Here is a 17,558-nt window from a genome sequence, read left to right as displayed (position 1 = left end):
TCTTCTTCCTTTTCCTCTTCTTCTTCTTCTTCCTCTTTTTTATCTTCTTCGTCTTCTTCCTTTTCCTCTTCTTCTTCTTCTTCCTCTTTGTTATCTTCTTCGTCTTCTTCCTTTTCTCTACTTTGTCAAGGTTTTCACGCCAGTTGGCATCCATGATGTTGCATTACTGCCATCCTCAGTTTTTAACCTCAATTTTCATCACTCAAAAACATACATTTATTTCAAAAACTCCCAAATCTCGATTACCTCTGTGGGTAATTGTATCAGAGTAGAAGTAAATATTTTATTTAGGAGATTTTTTTTAGATTTTATTTTTTTTACATTTGGAGTAAAAGTAGAAGTTTTCAAACAAAACATAAAAAAAAAAAATCGTAAGTCAAATACAGATACTTTGAACAAGTAGCCTAATGATACTACATTAGCAACAATGGCCGCCATCTTGGATTTTTCATCGCAGCTTCAGGCATATACTGTTTGATAGAAGCAAAGAAATACCAATACCAATATCATGAATATACAAAAAGCAATCTTGTCTTCACAGACAATATTACAACATCAGTCAAAATAAGCAAGTCTCTAATTACTACAATTCACTGAAAAAAAAAAGACAATGTTCATGATCTGTGCCAGAATTGGAAGTAACAAAACTGACATGTTTGATCATCACATTTAAAGAGTAGAGAACCATTGAATATGAGTGTTTGATAGAGTGTAAGATTCATAGAAACGTATACAAAAACATTGAGATGTTTGCAGATAAATATTTCTAAAAGCTTAACCACCGCCTCCTCAGGAGTCACATTATAGCCAAACAATGACTCAACCCTGGAAGTATTTACCATGCTCCATTATTGTAGAGCCAAACCTTCATAGTCCCAATGTTATGAATCATTTGGAACCACATTTAAGGTTTGACTGGTAATTGGAAAGTCACAAAAAAACATTTTTTTCACAAACTCTTGTTGATTGCTTTGACAAAGCTTTATAAAGCCAAAGTTTGAGTGAGCACAAAAACAAGTGTCAGCTTTAGAAGTGTCATCCTGTCCTTGTCACTTCACTTGTTTTCAGCTTGTTTTTTGTAACTTAAAATATGTTGCATCAAGCCTTCTGTGAGAATCCTGAAACTCTTTAAGACACAGGTTTTGATTTAGTCATACAGAAGCAGCTCACTAAGTTGCTCTGCTTCTTTGTGCCCTCTTCGTCATTTTAAGTTTTTATTTCCTACTTTGACATGGTGTATGCTGTATGTGAAGCACTCTGTTGTCACTCTGTTTGTGAAGAGTGAATGTAGAGAAAATTCTATACTTTTTTTCCCACTTACTGTAAGAAGGTTACAGGCGAGGAAACAGCACACGGCAGACAAACTGTGCTGGGACTGTAGTGCAGCAGGCAGCCTGTAATTAAAAACATACTAAGTTGGATTTGGGCCAGTGGGAATAATTTAAGCAGTGTGAAAAAGTACCTGCAGATGCACTAAAGTGGAACAACGACCTTTTTGCTACAAAATACTTTTCACAGGTGGAGCCATCCATTGTTTTTCAATCACTGTCTGATGAATTTTTCGGAAGCTAATTATCCACAGAATGGGTTTATATCCTTTAAAATGAAAACCTCAATATAGTGTCTACCTCTGGGAATGCAACTACTTTATTATTATATTAAGTTTTTTGCTGGATCCAGCATCTAAGCAGCCTGAGGAAGTATGCCATAGCATCTGAGGCAGACAGGGTCATTCAGTTTAGGAGAGAACTATTATATAGTTGGCAGGTAACGCCTTTTGGTGGGAAGATGATTTGTCTCCAGATGCTTGATGTTAGACCTTTATCCTTCAGGGTGTCAGAGAGAGCGACATTGGCCTGTGCATTTACTCAAGACATACTGCCACAGGATGAGAGGCCCATTCAATCCATCTCTGTGTCACACTTCCATCTTCACTGGAAGGATGGGACTTATTTTTAGCATATTAAAGCTGTTTCTCAGTGAAATCACTAATCTTTAAGACTTCGTACAGGGAATACGTCCTTGTGCCGTGTCTGTGAGACCTTTTATTTGCTAGACAAACGGCCTGCTGCCTGCAGTAGCACTGAGATGAATGAAACCATCAAGTCGTAGAAAAGTGATGATTGAAGACGACGCATGCTGCTCTCTCAGACTCTAAAGGAACCCTCGAAACAATCTGTTTAACCTCCGATGAATGCTCTTGAATCTTTTTTTTTTCCTGCAGCTGCTCTGCATTCTAATGTATTTGCTGATGCTTTAAGTTTACCTTAGCTGACTGTCAAAAAGACAGAAAAAAAAGACATTTTTCTGTCCAGGCGAGTCTGCTTGGAGCCAACCTCTCTGGCCTGCCCGCCCCTTGCTGATCAGCAATGGACTGGCAGTGGAGATGTATTTTCATAATTTGGCTTAATTGTGCCTTGTGTGCCATCAGAATGGAAATCCCCCCAGCGAGGAATGATAAATATTTCATGAGGGTAATCTGAAGTAGAGCGGTTTTGATCTGTAGACGATGAGCTGGCTTTATTTTTTTTTCCCCATGATGAGCTGATTGAGTCCTTCAGACGCAGCAGACAGACATCCGTTGCGGTGGCTCCGCCTGGCATAGGGGAGAGAACTTTAAGCGTGACACCCGCCGCTTCTGCCCTAATGGCACTCTCTGTTTGACACAGCTCCCCAGGAACCGTCATCCACTCTGTGTTTCATGTCTCATAATGATGTGAATATGTTGATCTTTCTATTGCTAATGCTCCCTTTCTTTTTATTAGTAGAGCAAAAAGAGGAAGACTGTGTTCTTTAGCCTGCTTATCTCAAAGTGCTCACACATGACACCATTGTTTACCTCCCCACTCTCTGTTCTCTGTTTTCTATCTTTTCAGAGCTTTTTTGAAGGACAGTCTGCACCGTGGGATTCTGCCAAGAAGGATGAGAACCGCATGAAGAACCGATATGGGAATATTATTGCATGTGTGTATACAAAGCACCTCCTGAGCGCTCATGAGGTTTTTTTTTTGTGTGTGCCGGTTCCATTCTTCAGGCTGATTTATTGGCCAGGCTTGTGACTCTGGATAACTCTAAGCTGCTCAAACAGAGTTTTATTATCAGCCAACAAGAGCAGCTTTGACCTTTCCAATCTACTTTTATATTCATCTTCCTGCAGTGTCTTTTCAGTTATGAGAAATCAGCCCGGCAGCACATGGCACATAACATGTAGCCTCAGCTGTGTTTAGAAAAATGCAGAAAAAGATTTCCCCATTAATTCACAGTTGGGCTGAGCTGTAATGCAGTTTTGCCAAATAATGCTGAATGAATGGTTACTGGCTGGCCATCCATTTTTGAGGATTTTCTTTAAATGATTTTATCTAACTGTAGCAATGTACTTTAACAAAAAAAACAAATTACACTTTCTTTCTTCTTGAGATTTTGGATTTTTTTAAAAATGAAATCAAGGCCGCATCGTTTTGCAAAGTCCTAGATTTAAAATGTTTGTCATAATTCAAGTTCACAGCGTTTGGTGCTCGTGTTTTATAATGCCTCTGCATTGTGTTGTCACTCCATGCTCACTTATACATTCTGAGAGTTAAAAGGTTTTTTGAAATCCCATTTCATATCACCAAGGTTTCTAAACAGACAGCAGCATTATTGTGTTTGTCAGTGTCATTCACATGACTGGTGCTTTTTATCAGGCATGTTGCATCTCTCCAGCTTCATATATTCATCCGTGCCACAGTGTGACGTCGCTCTGCCCTTTCTTCCACTCCTCTATCACCACTCTCTGTCTTGTATCATTTGTGTCTCGGTCCACTGTTTTTACTGTCTCTCCCTCTGTCCCTCTCCGCCTTTTCTTCTCTTGATGCCCTCGTTAATATGATTAATTCAACGGCGGTTTCTTCCTCTCCGCCTCTCTTCCAGATGATCACTCCCGTGTCAGGCTGCAGGCCCTGGAGGGGGAACAGAGCTCCGATTACATTAATGCAAATTACGTTGATGTAAGTACACACACCAGCCAGTGCCACCAACGCAAAGGTCACTGCGCTTCCTCTCGGGTAGAGAGAGGGCGCTGGTGCCGCCGTCGCAGGGGGGCCTCAGGGAAAATGCATCCCCTACTGCCTGCCCATCACATGTACACACTCACACACACACACACACACACACACAGACAGACAGAGACAACACACACACAAACACACACACATACACACACACAGACACACACACACACACACAGCGCCTTTATGTTCAACTTAAGAGGGCTGCTGTATCACTCTATTCATTGGATATATTAAGAGGAATGAGGATCAGAGGCTGACAGCGCTGGGAGAGAGAAAAGGCAAACCAGCACACAGGGGAAACTGAGGTTATAGTTTTGGACTTTGCTTTGAAAACAGAATGAACACATTGTGAAAACCAAAAAAAGAGAAGAAAAAAAGAGAAATGTTTCCATCTGATTAATTAGCGAAGTTTTTAAACCGAAAAACGAATACGCAAAGAGAGCATACAGGGCCAGTAACAGAAGTTGTTGCACAGAAGTAACTGTAGAAGACGCCTGGCTACTATTAGACGTGTGTTACTTAGAGTTCATCAAAGAAAAGATTGAAAACATTTTAGTTGCTGTTGTATACACTATAAGAGACGACGGCTTGCTGATTGCTGGCCTCAAGTGTCAAAGTGGTTGTACACTAATCAGCCGCGCCAGATTTTTCCCCTAAGATGTTTAGTAGCATAAAACCGAAGACACACAACTGCTGACTTGGTTCTGTGGCATGGGGGCTTGGTATTATTTGCACAATTATGTCACTGTCATTATCACGTCTGGTCGAGCAATTAAAAAAGGAACTGATGTTGTCATTTTCTGGGCGAACAAGGACGCAGACTTTAAAAATTGCAGAGCTGCTTTCCTGTCTCACTCTGCTCTCATGTCCATGTCAGGGAGCTGGCCTCTCCTCTGCTGTTAGACTCTGCTAACTCTCACGGACAGAGAAGTGAATCAAACTCCTCACAGTAGTTCTTTCAAGAGCTTTAACTATACCACCAGAGAGTACTTGCACACAGCACTCACAGTGTACATGCACTTAAGTTACTTAGCATATAGTTTTACAGTAAGTAAAAGTCATTAAAAAGTGGCGTGAGACATGCCTCACGTTTAAAACCGATTTAATCCACTGAGCTCACACAATAGCCAAGCTCCTGATCTGACCTGATTTGCCGTTGATAACAGTGTTGGTAGCAGGATGTGACCAATCATAGCAGTTCATTGGCCTCTTTGAGCAGATGCTTCCTCTCCGTGTGTAATGGCTCGGTGATGTACCTGACTCCCTAAGTGGTTTTTCTGCTCAGGAGAAAACTCTCACTCTGTCTCCCCGTCTCCTCTTCCCCCGCCCCTCTAATGTGGTAATTTGTAATCTCTTGTTACGCCTTCAAACATAAATTCATAATGCAAGGTGTGCCATGGCAAATACAGGGGGCTTAAATTATTTACCTTTCCCGCTATTCAGTTTATGGCCCATTATGGCGTGGAGAAATAAAGGGGCCGCTGCAGAGAAGACTCACAATAGAAAGGGCCCCATTATAAGATAAGAATATACGCATATTAAAGAGGCTCCTGATTGAAAAGGATTTCCACTGCTCTGCCAGCTTCACTGAAAAAGTACTTAGTAGAAATGCAGGCAGATGGGTAATGATGTTTTTGCTCTTCAGAAAGCTTTTTAACCCATCTAGAAGCTTGTCCTGCCCAATAAACTCTTATGTGTAGAACATTTCCCACCGTGTCTGTTGTTGTACTCCATTATACCGCCGATTATTTGGAGTCATGTGCGAGTAAGCAGAGCCAGTTGGGTATGTTTCTTTTCTCTGCAGCTGATTGAGTACTTTCATAAGCGTTAAGGAGGGAAACGCACAGAGAAACAGCTCTTTGTCTGCAGAGTTTTGTTTTCGTGCACACAGAGCACAATGAGGTATGACGGGGAAATTCACTGCATGTAGATCAGTGATGTGCTACAGAGCTCGAAACCAAGTCTTTCAGGTACAGCTTGTTTTGTCCTGTACCAAAAGTCCTTGGGGAAAAAAAATTGAAACAATATTATCTTGAATACCTTCATGCCGCCTTTTTATTATATATACATAACAAAACATTTCGACACATCTGCATATCACATTTGGTCTTTGCAGAACTCTAAAACCAACTCAAACTTTTATTTCTTAAATTAAACCGTCCATGTAGACTTCCAGCCCATGGCTGTATAACTTCTGTTCTCCTTCTGACCCGCTGTTAGTTAGACATTACCGTTACACATTCATGTATAAAAGGCAATTGTGATTCATTTAATAAAATCCATTTTTACCTGAAACCTCTGCTCAAAGAAGTTAAACCAAGGAGCAATCATTTTGATTCTCACATTGCTTTATTTAGGAATTTCAAGTTTCCAGATGTAGACGAGAGTAACAAGTAAGGAAAGTAGAAACAATTAAGAAAAGTTCCCTTCCCATGGCTTCCACGGTGTTATGATGCTCAGGTTTCTCCTGTCCCCCCTTAGGGTGTTCTCGCCTGGCAGGTTTGGAACCACTGCTCTTCCAGATGTGCAGACAATGCAGCAACAATACAGAACTCACCTTCAGGCCCTTTACACTTTCACTTTATACTGTTCACTAGTTGTGAATACCCACAAAAACTTGAGAATAACGACAATATTACCACAACGCACCTGACAGCCAATAAAAAGCAGGCTTTTGGGGCTCCTCGGGGTCCAGAGCTGCAGGCTAGTTTTTTTTTTTTTTACCCCGTTAATAATGCAGCCTTTTTATTCTCTCTGGCTTCTGTGTAGTAGAGGGATGTTACACACTCTGGATTATAAAGAAGTCATTGCATATAAATACAATAGAGGTAGCATTTAGTCTCTGTAAAGTGTATTTGGAAAAGCAAAGAACTAGTTTATTGCTATATTTTTGTTGGTGATTGGGTTTGTACCCCAGATTTGCAAAAGTGGGCTATCTAATGATATTCAGACTGATAATACAAATTCATGCCCACAGGCAAAAACATCTCTTGCTGCATATTTTAGACATGGAGCACAGCACTGTTGCTGGAAAGAATTAATATAAATGATCATTGTAATGAGCAATGCAGCAAAATACAGAGAGCATAGCACACATTTAATTCTACTTTAGTAATTTACACAGCCCTGGAAACAAAGCATGTTCAATTAATAATTCCCGCACAGACATAGCTGCATTTATCTCTTTGTGTTGATCATGAAGAAACGCTCTTATGTACCTAATGTAACGTGTCTAAAAAAGAGCGAGTCCATTTATAGTAAGCTCTACTCACCTGACAGTGACTGTCAGGGCCCTGCTTTCTTCCCGTCTCTCCCCCTCTAATCCAACAGTGTGCTGGGCCCCCACTTTACTTGACAGAACTTACATGAAAGCACAAACAAATCTCCTCCTCAGTCCAGAGATAAAGAAGTCATTAAAAATGGAGGACAGTTGAATAGCTGAAAGAGCCCGGTGGATGAGAGAGAGAGTGAGGAAAATATCCTTTGTGTCTCTTCTCCCTTCATTGGAGGAGCGTTAATCACAGTCCAAGTTAAATTGAATATGAGTGAGATAAGCAGAGCAGCAGGGGTGTGTGGAGGAGTGGACGGGAGGGGGGAGAAGACAATCAAGAGGAGGCAGGGCCTACGAAGAGCCTTTAAGTCCTTATGTTTTGTTTCCTGCCTCATATCTCCGGAGAGGAGACAAGGAATTGGACAAATAAAACTTGAAGGGATTAGAGTAATCCGTGAGACTGGGGGCCTATTGTGAAGATCAGTGCTGTTAGTTGTATCTGGGGGATTATCAACACTTTGGCTGCTCACTCCAGAGGTGTGCTGCATATAGAGTGTGTGATGGAGAGTGTTTATGCATCTTGTATCCAGCAGCATCCATCACTAGCTTTCAGCGGTGCAGTTACCTCACTCAGTCAGAGAAATACAGGACTCAATGCGTTTCTCTAGAAAACAGCTGTTAGACGTGCTGAATGACATACACTGTACATTCAATACGTTAAGTGTTGAGGAGCTGAAATCACGCTGCAGAAACACAGGACTTTAGAAAGACAAACAACTTCATTCTTTTTCCTCACTGGATTTAGAGTACTGTAAAACAAATTATAAAATCCAAATTTCAAATTATTGTATTTAAGTGTCTGCAAATATTCTGAAATTGTGTTTTGGTTGGGTGTAACCAATTGAAGTATCATCATACTGCAGCTATTAGCCATTGTGATACTGACAACATCTGTATTGTATGTATTCTTTCTGCACATATAGATTGATTGATTGATTGATGTATAGTGAGTGAAGGCTATTGTTGTTGTCACAGCGAGTGCTAAGCATTAGCCCAAAGGTTTGATTTTCTTAACTGAATGGCTAATCTGTCTTCTCACTATTGAGCCCACATTAAGCATTGCATACTTAGCTTTGAGCATAATTATAATGATAACACTTTGTTTGTATAGCACTTTTCTGTAGAAGTAACAAAGTGCTTTACAACAGGCAATAAAAGCAACAGACAGAAAGTAAAACCAACAGTAAAATCCAACCAATAAAATGAAATCAAAATGAGTAAAATCATTTTTGCAAAAGAATGTCTTTAAATCAAAACAAGTTGTTTCTTGGATTGTTCGATTGTCAGATTTTTTGAGATCCTCAACTTTGACAATTTTAGCTCCTTCAGGTCAAACCTCTAGTGTCTGTTCAACATGGATAACTTGTTTCTATTGAGTGATGTTTTTAAGTTGTTTGAAAGATGGGACTGAGATAAACCTGAACAACCTGTCAGAAAAAAAGATTCGACATCAAAGACGCCCAATGTTTCCTCCAGAGTGAAATGGCCTCGCTCGCTGCAGCTTTCTTTTATTTTCCCTCAATAAGAGCAAAAGTGAAGTGAATCTCATTTCCCCTCTCCCACTTTTCTTTCTGTTTTCAGGGCTACCACAGGCCAAATCACTACATTGCCACTCAAGGTAAGAATAAAAACTTTCTAAAAATTGCGAGGATCTCTGCGTCTGAATGTGTGGGCGGTGCAAATTTAAGCCTGTCTGTTTGTTCCGAGAGATGGATGAGTGCAGGTGTTCGCAAATACCTCTCTGAACATCCCCATCGTTGTTTACATACGCTCCTGCAAACTACTCTTTGATGCTCAGTCAAGTGTGTGTTAGGGGAATCTGCTATCGCTCAGTGCACACACACACACACACACACACACACACACACACACACACACACTTACAGACCTCTGAGCGCACTGAGCAGCACGTTCTCTCTCTCTCTGTGTCTCCTCTCCCTCCATCAGCGGTGTGGGAGCGATTAATCAGGCAGTCTGGGAGGACGCTGAATAAATAAATGGATTAGCTGACATGTACAGGCACATTTTGTCGCTGTGTTAATCTGGCCGGCAGATTCGCAGGGCGAGGAGCACTTACTGTGACCCCAGAGGTTAAGTCTGATTGATGGTTAATTGTTATGAATTCCGCGTCGAGAGCCTGTCTCCTACACAACAGGGCTACGTGCATGCATGGGGATTTTGCGTACCACTTTAGAGGAAAAAAAAGAAGAAAAAAAAATCAGTGGAGTAGAAAAAAAAATAGGAGAGGCGTTTTTTGCGAAGAGGCCTTAATGGATTCACAATCTGCTTTGGCGGAGCTGGGAGTTGCATAATTACCTGTTTATTAGTGCATTGCCTCGCTTCCTCAGTGTCTCAATTAAAAACAACCCTCTGTTTGCTCTGACTTCAGAAAGAGATGGCATACCAATCAGGCAGCGGGCCGTTCAGTCTATCTGTGCCCCTGTGTGCACAGCACCTGGTACGTACTGACCACTGAGTCTAACATTTCAAACCAAGCCGTCTGTCTTGTGCCCACTCTCTCCTGTGGGGTTTCAGTTCACAAGAACAAGCCTCTTTAACATGCGCTTTGACCTCAACTGGATTCGTATGACTTCTATACTTGTGCTACAATCATTAAGAGAATTCCATATTTTATTTAAAAATATGCACATGTAGATCAGCAGTCAAAGAAATACCGCAAACAAAAAAAAACCTCTCTAAGATGAAAAGCTCGAAACACAACACGAGTTTCCATTCAAGCTAATTAGCTTGCATAATAGGTCCTCGTTTTCCATCGACTGTATCGCAAGCACGATAAGGCTTTTCACTGCGTAGAGCCATCCAGTAGGAACAAGAGGAGAGTGTGTGTGTGTGTGCTTGTGTGTTTGTGTGTGGAAACATCTGTATTCTCTGGGAGAGTCGGGCTCCTTTTATAATTCATCATCAGCTCCGGCAGACTGACAGGAAGGAAGGCTCAGTCTGCTGACACTGAGGCAAAGAGCAGCCCGAGATGATAGGAGAGCCAGACACAGACCTGTCTCTCTCAGTCTAACAAAGTGCATACTGTAGCACCTGAAATGAGCACCTGGGCATTGGCACACTTGCTAAAAAATGAGGGAGTAGTCTCGTTTTTCCCCCCAGTTAAAGTTTTTCGGTGAGTGACATTTCCTACTCGAGTCCACTGGGACCAGCGGCAGCTCAGAAAATGATGATACTTTATTCGAAATAGTGCTGGATAAGCTAAAAAATCTAAGTCATAAATTGGCTGTGGGGGCGGGTTGAGGGTATGCTTAATATGGCAGACGTGGGATAACGTTGTCCCTGTTCTCTTATGCTATAAAGAACAATGACACTCATTAGTTTGAGGTTTTTTGATGAGTCCCTTTGCTCTGTCAAGGTGACAACGGCAGGTAGAACAGCTGTCACTCCATGAAAGCCTCATCACCCAAGCTCCCCTCCTCATTATGTAGGTCATTCCCTCATCCCGGGCTTTTTTTTATGCTGCAGCAACACTGTTACTGACTTTCACTTACCAACGTCAACTGCAGCTCACCTACTTAACAGATTGAGCGCGTGCATGCGGCTCAGCTCAGCTTTCCCAGTTCACCGTCTCGCCTCTGTCCCTTTTTATGTCTGATGATCGGACATGAGCTTCTTCCTGGCAGAGTGAGCTGCTCTGAAGCTGGGGTACAAACAGCTCTGATAAGTCCCAGAATCCTCCTGGTGCTGTGCAAAATATTCATGATGCAGGAAAGGGTTCAATTTCATCAAGCTTCCCCCTCTGGCCTTCTTCCCCCCCCCCCTTCACAAGCACCAAATGTCACCAGCAGTGCACAAGTTTTAATATTTACAGGTTAGCATCTCAAAGCCCTATGGGGGGTGAGGGGTGGGAGAGAGACAGAGCGAGAGGGGAGAGAGAGAGCGCAAATCAATGATAAGTGAGTGTATATTATGGCAGATCTGCTTCATGTAATATTAATGGACTAAAGAGGGGAAGCGTAGCCCGGGTGTTTGTCTGGGAGTGTGTATGTACTTGTGATCAGGAGTTTTGCAGCGTACCTGGCTGGGGGATTTCTGCAGCTGTCATACTCTTTGCTTCTGAGGAGGAACAGGCCTGCTCCCCAAACACAGCGTCTGCTGCAGCGGCATTAGCTCTCTGACAGCTGGAAGTGAAGCTTCTGCTGGTGTTCTTCCTCTGTGAAGTGCCTCCTACAAACTTCTCCAACTAGGCTCCAAGCATGCCCTTCGTAGAAAAACCCATTCCTCAAGCAGGCTGTCCAAAAAGGAGGGTACAGTAGCTAAAGTCTTTAGAACTGTCAGCATTCTCTCTTTGTTAGGCTCTTAATCGAGAGGATCTATTAGAAGCCTATCTGATCCATAAGTTCATTTTAGTTTGAAGGCATCCTGTTCTTGGTATAGACCATATGTGTCAAACTCAAGGCCCGAGAGCTTAGCCCCGCTTACACGGAGACGCTGTGAGAGAGACGCATCGAAACGACCCCCTCCAGATTCGAAGCACAGACCGTCTACACGGCAGGTCTCTGAGTGAAAACAATGTAGTTCTCATGCCCGGCCAGTAGTGGGCAGTGGAACTTTACAACGTGACGCACGGGACACTCACCAGTACAACCACTTCCTCCACAACGTCCTCTTTAGCGGCTAGTTCTCCCAAGTCTTACCTAAATGCTGCGTATGGTCGCCCTGTGCTTGGGTAAAGGTTGAACTATTTGCTGCAGGTATTCGATGCTCTTTGGGCGGCGACATACACGATGTGTCATATCAAGGTTCTGTTTATACAATGCGAATAGCTGCTGAAGCACATAGCACAAGCGAATCCGCCACCATTGTTGTTTATGTTTGTTCTCGACTACTGAGCATGTCCAAATGTATGGGGGGAGGTGTGGTGAGGTCATCGCAGCCAGAGAGTCCGCTCCGTTTCGTTCACATGGCTGCGATACGCCCCCCGTATCAGTTTCGTTCCACCCTGGAGGTTTTCGTGTTCCTGTCACAGCGTCTCGGTCTAAACGGGGCCTAAAAATAAATAAGTGAAAAGCATGATTTGACCAAAAACATGAATTATGCAGCTCACAATTCTTGGTTTTACAGTAATTAACGGACAAAAATGTTTTGAACAATGTTAATGTCATAACTTGTTTGATGTTATTTTGTTTTATTAACTTCGATAGTTTGATCCTTTATTGATGAAGTTGTGTGGGTTTCATAACCTAAAAAAATTATTAGGATTTATTTATTTATGTTATAACAAAGCAACAACCAACTTTAATATTTGTAACTTGGAGAAGTAATAAATTCAGAGTTATTTAACATTAACTAGCAATTACATTTATTTTACATTGCGTTTAGTTACATTGAAGTTACATCTGGCCCTTTGTGGGCAGCCATTATGATGACGTGGCCCTTGGTGAAAATGAGTTTGACACCCCTGGTATAGACCATTGACTGTATATAAATATGGACAGGTTCTTTCTTTCTTCCCATTGTACAAGAATTAAGCCAAAATATGTTCGCTGACATATTGTACACCCTTGTGTAAAACTAGAGCCAGGACATGCCCAAGAGGGATCTGTCAGATGGAGTCAGAAACAGAATTTTACCCTCCAACTTTTCCGCTTTCCAAAGCCCAAATTTAGAACAGGAAATATCCCTCATGTTGATTCAGTCCAGAGGACAACCGATTCTTTTCTCAAAGCAGACAATCTTTTCTTATAGAAGGCTGAGTCTTGTGTTTTCTCTCCCTGTTTCTCTTGTATTCTAATCTGGTAAAGAAGACTGCAGCAGGAGGTGGAGTTTATAAACTATACTGCTACCAATCCATAGAAAGAGACAGGGAATTGGATAGCATCAGAAAATAGGGCGAGAAAGAGTGGGGGGATGATATGTGGTGAAGGAGCCACAGATCGGATTTGAACCCGGACTGTGACTGTAGCCTCTGTACATTGGGTGCAAACTAAGAAATAGGCCACCAGTGCCCCTGTTAGTCTTTATTTTGACTCTTGAAAAAAAACTGGTTGAAGTTTGAGTTTTGATTGTGAAAATACTTTTTTTTTTTTTTTTTTCTTTTTTCAATGTGTCTTTCTGTGGTTTAACGAGACAGTTGGCGATTTTCTGGGTTAGTTTTTAGTCTTTGCACCGACAGTGAACCCAGGGCTGCAGGAGATTAGCTTAGCTTCACATAAGACTTGAAAAGGCAAGGAACAGCTAGCAATACCTCCAGTTAAAAAATGTTGTTTTTTGTTTAAAACTGGAAATTCACAAATGGCAAAGTTGCAACGGATGTATGTAAAGAATGAGTTGAGGCATGAAGCTGCATCTCAAAATAATATTTGTCATTGCCCAGCCCAAGAACCAAACATTGCTTTTCAGCATGTTTTTTGGGGGCTTTGTCTTTGCTTTTTAGCACTTGATATTATTTGAGTTTCATATATGCCAAAAAAAATCAATTAATTATCTGCCATTATCAGCATCAACTTACGAAACATGATGACTATTAGATTCCAAAACTACTTTAAATCAATTTTCTTTACCATGAAGATTGGTAGCAACAAAACAAAACAAGCCTTTGAAAATCCAACATCCATCTAACTGTCACCAAAAGTTCTGCAAAAGTTTTAAGACTTTCCACCTCTTCCAATTTAAAGCTGTGAAATTGTCCTGGATGAGATATTTTTTTTCTTCTACACCTATTCATCAAGAGGCTTTCTTACTTCCTTTATTACTGTCATGAAGTTCAGCTTCACCCAGCTTCTCCTCCTCACCTATTCTCTGTCTCTGCCTGCATATAGAGACATAAATTGGCTTGCTGAAGCCTGGCAGGAGCCTCCCATTGGATGATTTACCATATAATGCCAAGTGTTATTGTGTTACTGAAGTCCTACACACCATCTGTCCTGCTTCTCGGTCTTCCTCTCCCAAACTTCTCCACAGTGTGTATCCTCCCTCGGGGACGAGTGTGGGAGGTAGCGGAGTGGGCGGTTCAATCAGGTTGGGTAGTTATTGGAAAGGCTGGAAGTGCCCGGAATTGGAGATTGAGGTCCTACAGCTAAATTCCAGACTAACTACCTAATGCAAGGCAGAGGAAATGTGGGAATACACGTGGAAGAAATTCAAGAGCTTTGCTCCAAATTTCTAGGTATCTGATTGCAATGGAAAAGAGTCAGCAAGAGTTCAAATCTCCATTTTTCAAAAAACCAAAACAATCGTTACACTCTGCAAAATGTTCATGTTTTCCAAAGAGAGAACCATGAACAGGCTGGCAGCAGAAACGTGACTGTGGAGATGATGGTTCATTTTGAATCATTTATCTTTTTGCAGAAAAATTGAAGTGATTGAAAGAACATCACACGAGGACACAGTGCTTGAGAACAGAGACTGTCAGGAAGTGTTTGGGAAGCGCAGACAGCAAATGAAACATGGCTTGATCAATCAAGTGATTAAAATGGTGATGACACTTTGTTGATGCCCTGAGGGAAATTAAGTTGTCGCAGAAGAAGAAAGCAAACACAACAATAACAGAGAAGGATGCTGGAGCGGCGCCAACTGGTGTCTAATAGCCAAACCATTGTCTACAGTTTATATGCAATAAAACCTTTATTTTATTTGTTTTGAGGCAGGGCTCACCTTGATTTAAGTTTGATTTGATGGAGATACGGATAGGGAAAAAAAAACAATACTTTTACATCTGCTTTTGAACTGGGAATATTGCTGTTAAACAATATACATACTAACAACTTCCCTATGAGATTCACCTAAAGCCTGAAAGGGACAGTTAGGTTAAAGAAGTGTCCCAGGAAAACTGTTCGACGAGAGAAGTTTTGGTGGCGGACCCACAACAGCCATAACTCCCCTGGCAGCTTTTCAGCTCCAAACAGTGTTACAGGGAAATATTTTGATTCCTTCAATAAAGTTTGTGTATTTGGTTCAGAAAATAAAATAGACAATTGTTTCACTTCTCCAACTTTCAAAGTTCAATCCTAAATCTATATTGTGCACCTTTAAGCTGTGTATGTCCTTTAATCCAAATGTGCTACAGCTTCATTTAAATTCAAGGTAGCAGTCTGGTTCATGTGGTGACCTTTCTTTCTGGGGATACATGGGAAAACAACAGATTACATAGAGATGATGTCATCACATTTTTTATATGAACTAAAGTGACTCGCGGCTATTTCATTTGTATTAAATTACATAATGTAATAAATGTGAATAGACATAAACATAGCATTTTAATCACAGCTACACTAGTAACACTTAAATATTTGCAGCCAAAAGCAAAGTAACTCATTGCAGTGACTCAGTTGTTTCACATGACCTGTTCTTTGATGTTTGTCAAGGGCCTTAATCTTATTTAATTCATTTAAGAGATAGATGACGACTCAGATAAACACCAACAGGGAAATCTATGTCTGTGTAGCCTGTGTCACTTGTGTGTGTGTCTGCATAATTTGTCTTGTCTCCAGGTAATTTGGGCCAACGCAGGAGAATGCACAACTGCAGAGATTTGCATTCACTAATTAATTTGTCAGAAGTAATTTTTTTTTCCACTTGGTGCTTGATTAAAAGTAAAATTAATATTTTTAATTAAACAGAATAATAATTAAATTCCTATCAATCCACAATTATTGCTCAGTGAAGTTTTAAATATTGGAGGCATTCAGTTGCTCTGCTCATTTATTCTGATGTTCAGCAGACACTTGCAGGTCTGGTTTGGTGGAGAGGTCGGTGTAGAGCAGATGAGGTTTGGTGCTAATTACTTTGAGCTTTGACACACACACACAGACATACACACACACCTATACACACACACACACACACACACACACACACACACACACACACACACACACACACACACAGAATTAAGCCTCATCTTTACATTTGTGATTTATTTGGACTCCCTTGTTCTCGTTTGTATGTAGGCTCTCTGCTGTAGAGTAAGCACTTAGCAGCGACTACGTTGCAGAAGCTCTATAAATAAATCAGATTTGCCATGTTTTATGATGCTCAAAACGAGAAAATGGAGGAGAAAATGCTCTGTACGCTTCATTGTTGCTGTAGGACTGTAATACCTTTAAATCCCCTGTGTTTTGATTGTGTGTAAGTTGATCTGCTTCTGTCTGCTGCGAGAGACAGCGACAGAAGCTTTACTAGCATGACGTTACCTTCACAAAACACCGCACTACACATACAGAGAACAATAAATAATACCGACTTTCATTCCATTCAGTGCAGTACTAAAAAAATATATTATTTCTCTCTGCCTTCAATTCTTTCGCAAACAGTTATTACTAAGATAGATAGATAGATAGATAGATAGATAGATAGATAGATAGATAGATAGATAGATAGATAGATAGATAGATAGATAGATAGATAGATAGATAGATAGATAGATAGATAGATAGATAGATAGATAGATAGATAGATAGATAGATAGATAGATAGATAGATAGATAGATGGATGGATACTTTATTGATCCAGAGGGAAATTCAAGTAAGTAACTACACCTTTGTTAAGGGCCTTTACATTGTCATCATGTACAGGCATCCTGTGCTTAAAGTAAGTTGCATAAATGATCCTCTAAGATTGAGTTCTGGTTTAACCTCATCAGACAGCTTTGAGATGAACTGAAACACCAACTGCGAGTCAGGTGTGATCGACCAACATCAGTAGTTGTTAATGAATTCATGGCTGAATGGAAGCAAATTACTGCAGCGAGTTTTCAACATCTTCTGAAAATTCCTCTCGGCAGAGTGAAGGCTACTATCGCAGCTTATTAACGTCTCTGGTTTATAATCTGATTGTAAACCATTACAAAGCAATGAAGCACACAAATGACAGCTAACGTTGTTTCAGTGTTTTGAGTATTTTCTCTGTGATCTGGGAGAGGTGGAAGATGAGATGCACTTTTTGTTATAGTACTTGATATCACAGTCTTTGAGCTTTTCTGCTAAATGTCAGAAGCTTTCCAGATATGCTCTCTCTGTTACTCCAAAAACCTGAACTCTGATTGGCTATTTGATTTGTAAGCGGCAGGACTTATGTTGAAAACAACTAGATGTCTGCTGGTAGCTTTCTTGGCACATCAATTTCCTTTTGTTAAATTGTGTCTTTTGTTTTTCTTTCAGTCCTTAAACAATTAAGCTACAAAGATGTCTCATTACCTTATAATGATAAAAATATA

General features: G+C 40.9%; 1 protein-coding gene across 1 annotated transcript in view; it reads left to right on the top strand.

Annotated features, from left to right (window-relative positions):
- Positions 1-17,558, top strand: part of LOC306827211 (receptor-type tyrosine-protein phosphatase mu) — a 149,685-nt gene that overhangs the window by 116,669 nt on the left and 15,458 nt on the right. Inside the window, exons 20-22 of the mRNA XM_079348881.1 lie at positions 2,769-2,964; positions 3,910-3,986; positions 8,962-8,998. Coding sequence (XP_079205007.1) covers positions 2,769-2,964; positions 3,910-3,986; positions 8,962-8,998 — 310 coding nt within the window. The remainder of the gene's footprint in view (positions 1-2,768; positions 2,965-3,909; positions 3,987-8,961; positions 8,999-17,558) is intronic.

The sequence above is a fragment of the Symphodus melops genome (assembly GCF_947650265.1).
Source record: "Symphodus melops genome assembly, chromosome: 7".
Taxonomy (NCBI): Eukaryota; Metazoa; Chordata; class Actinopteri; order Labriformes; family Labridae; genus Symphodus; species Symphodus melops.
The sequence above is the reverse complement of the archived record's forward strand: the minus strand, read 5'-3'. Positions and strand labels throughout refer to the sequence as shown.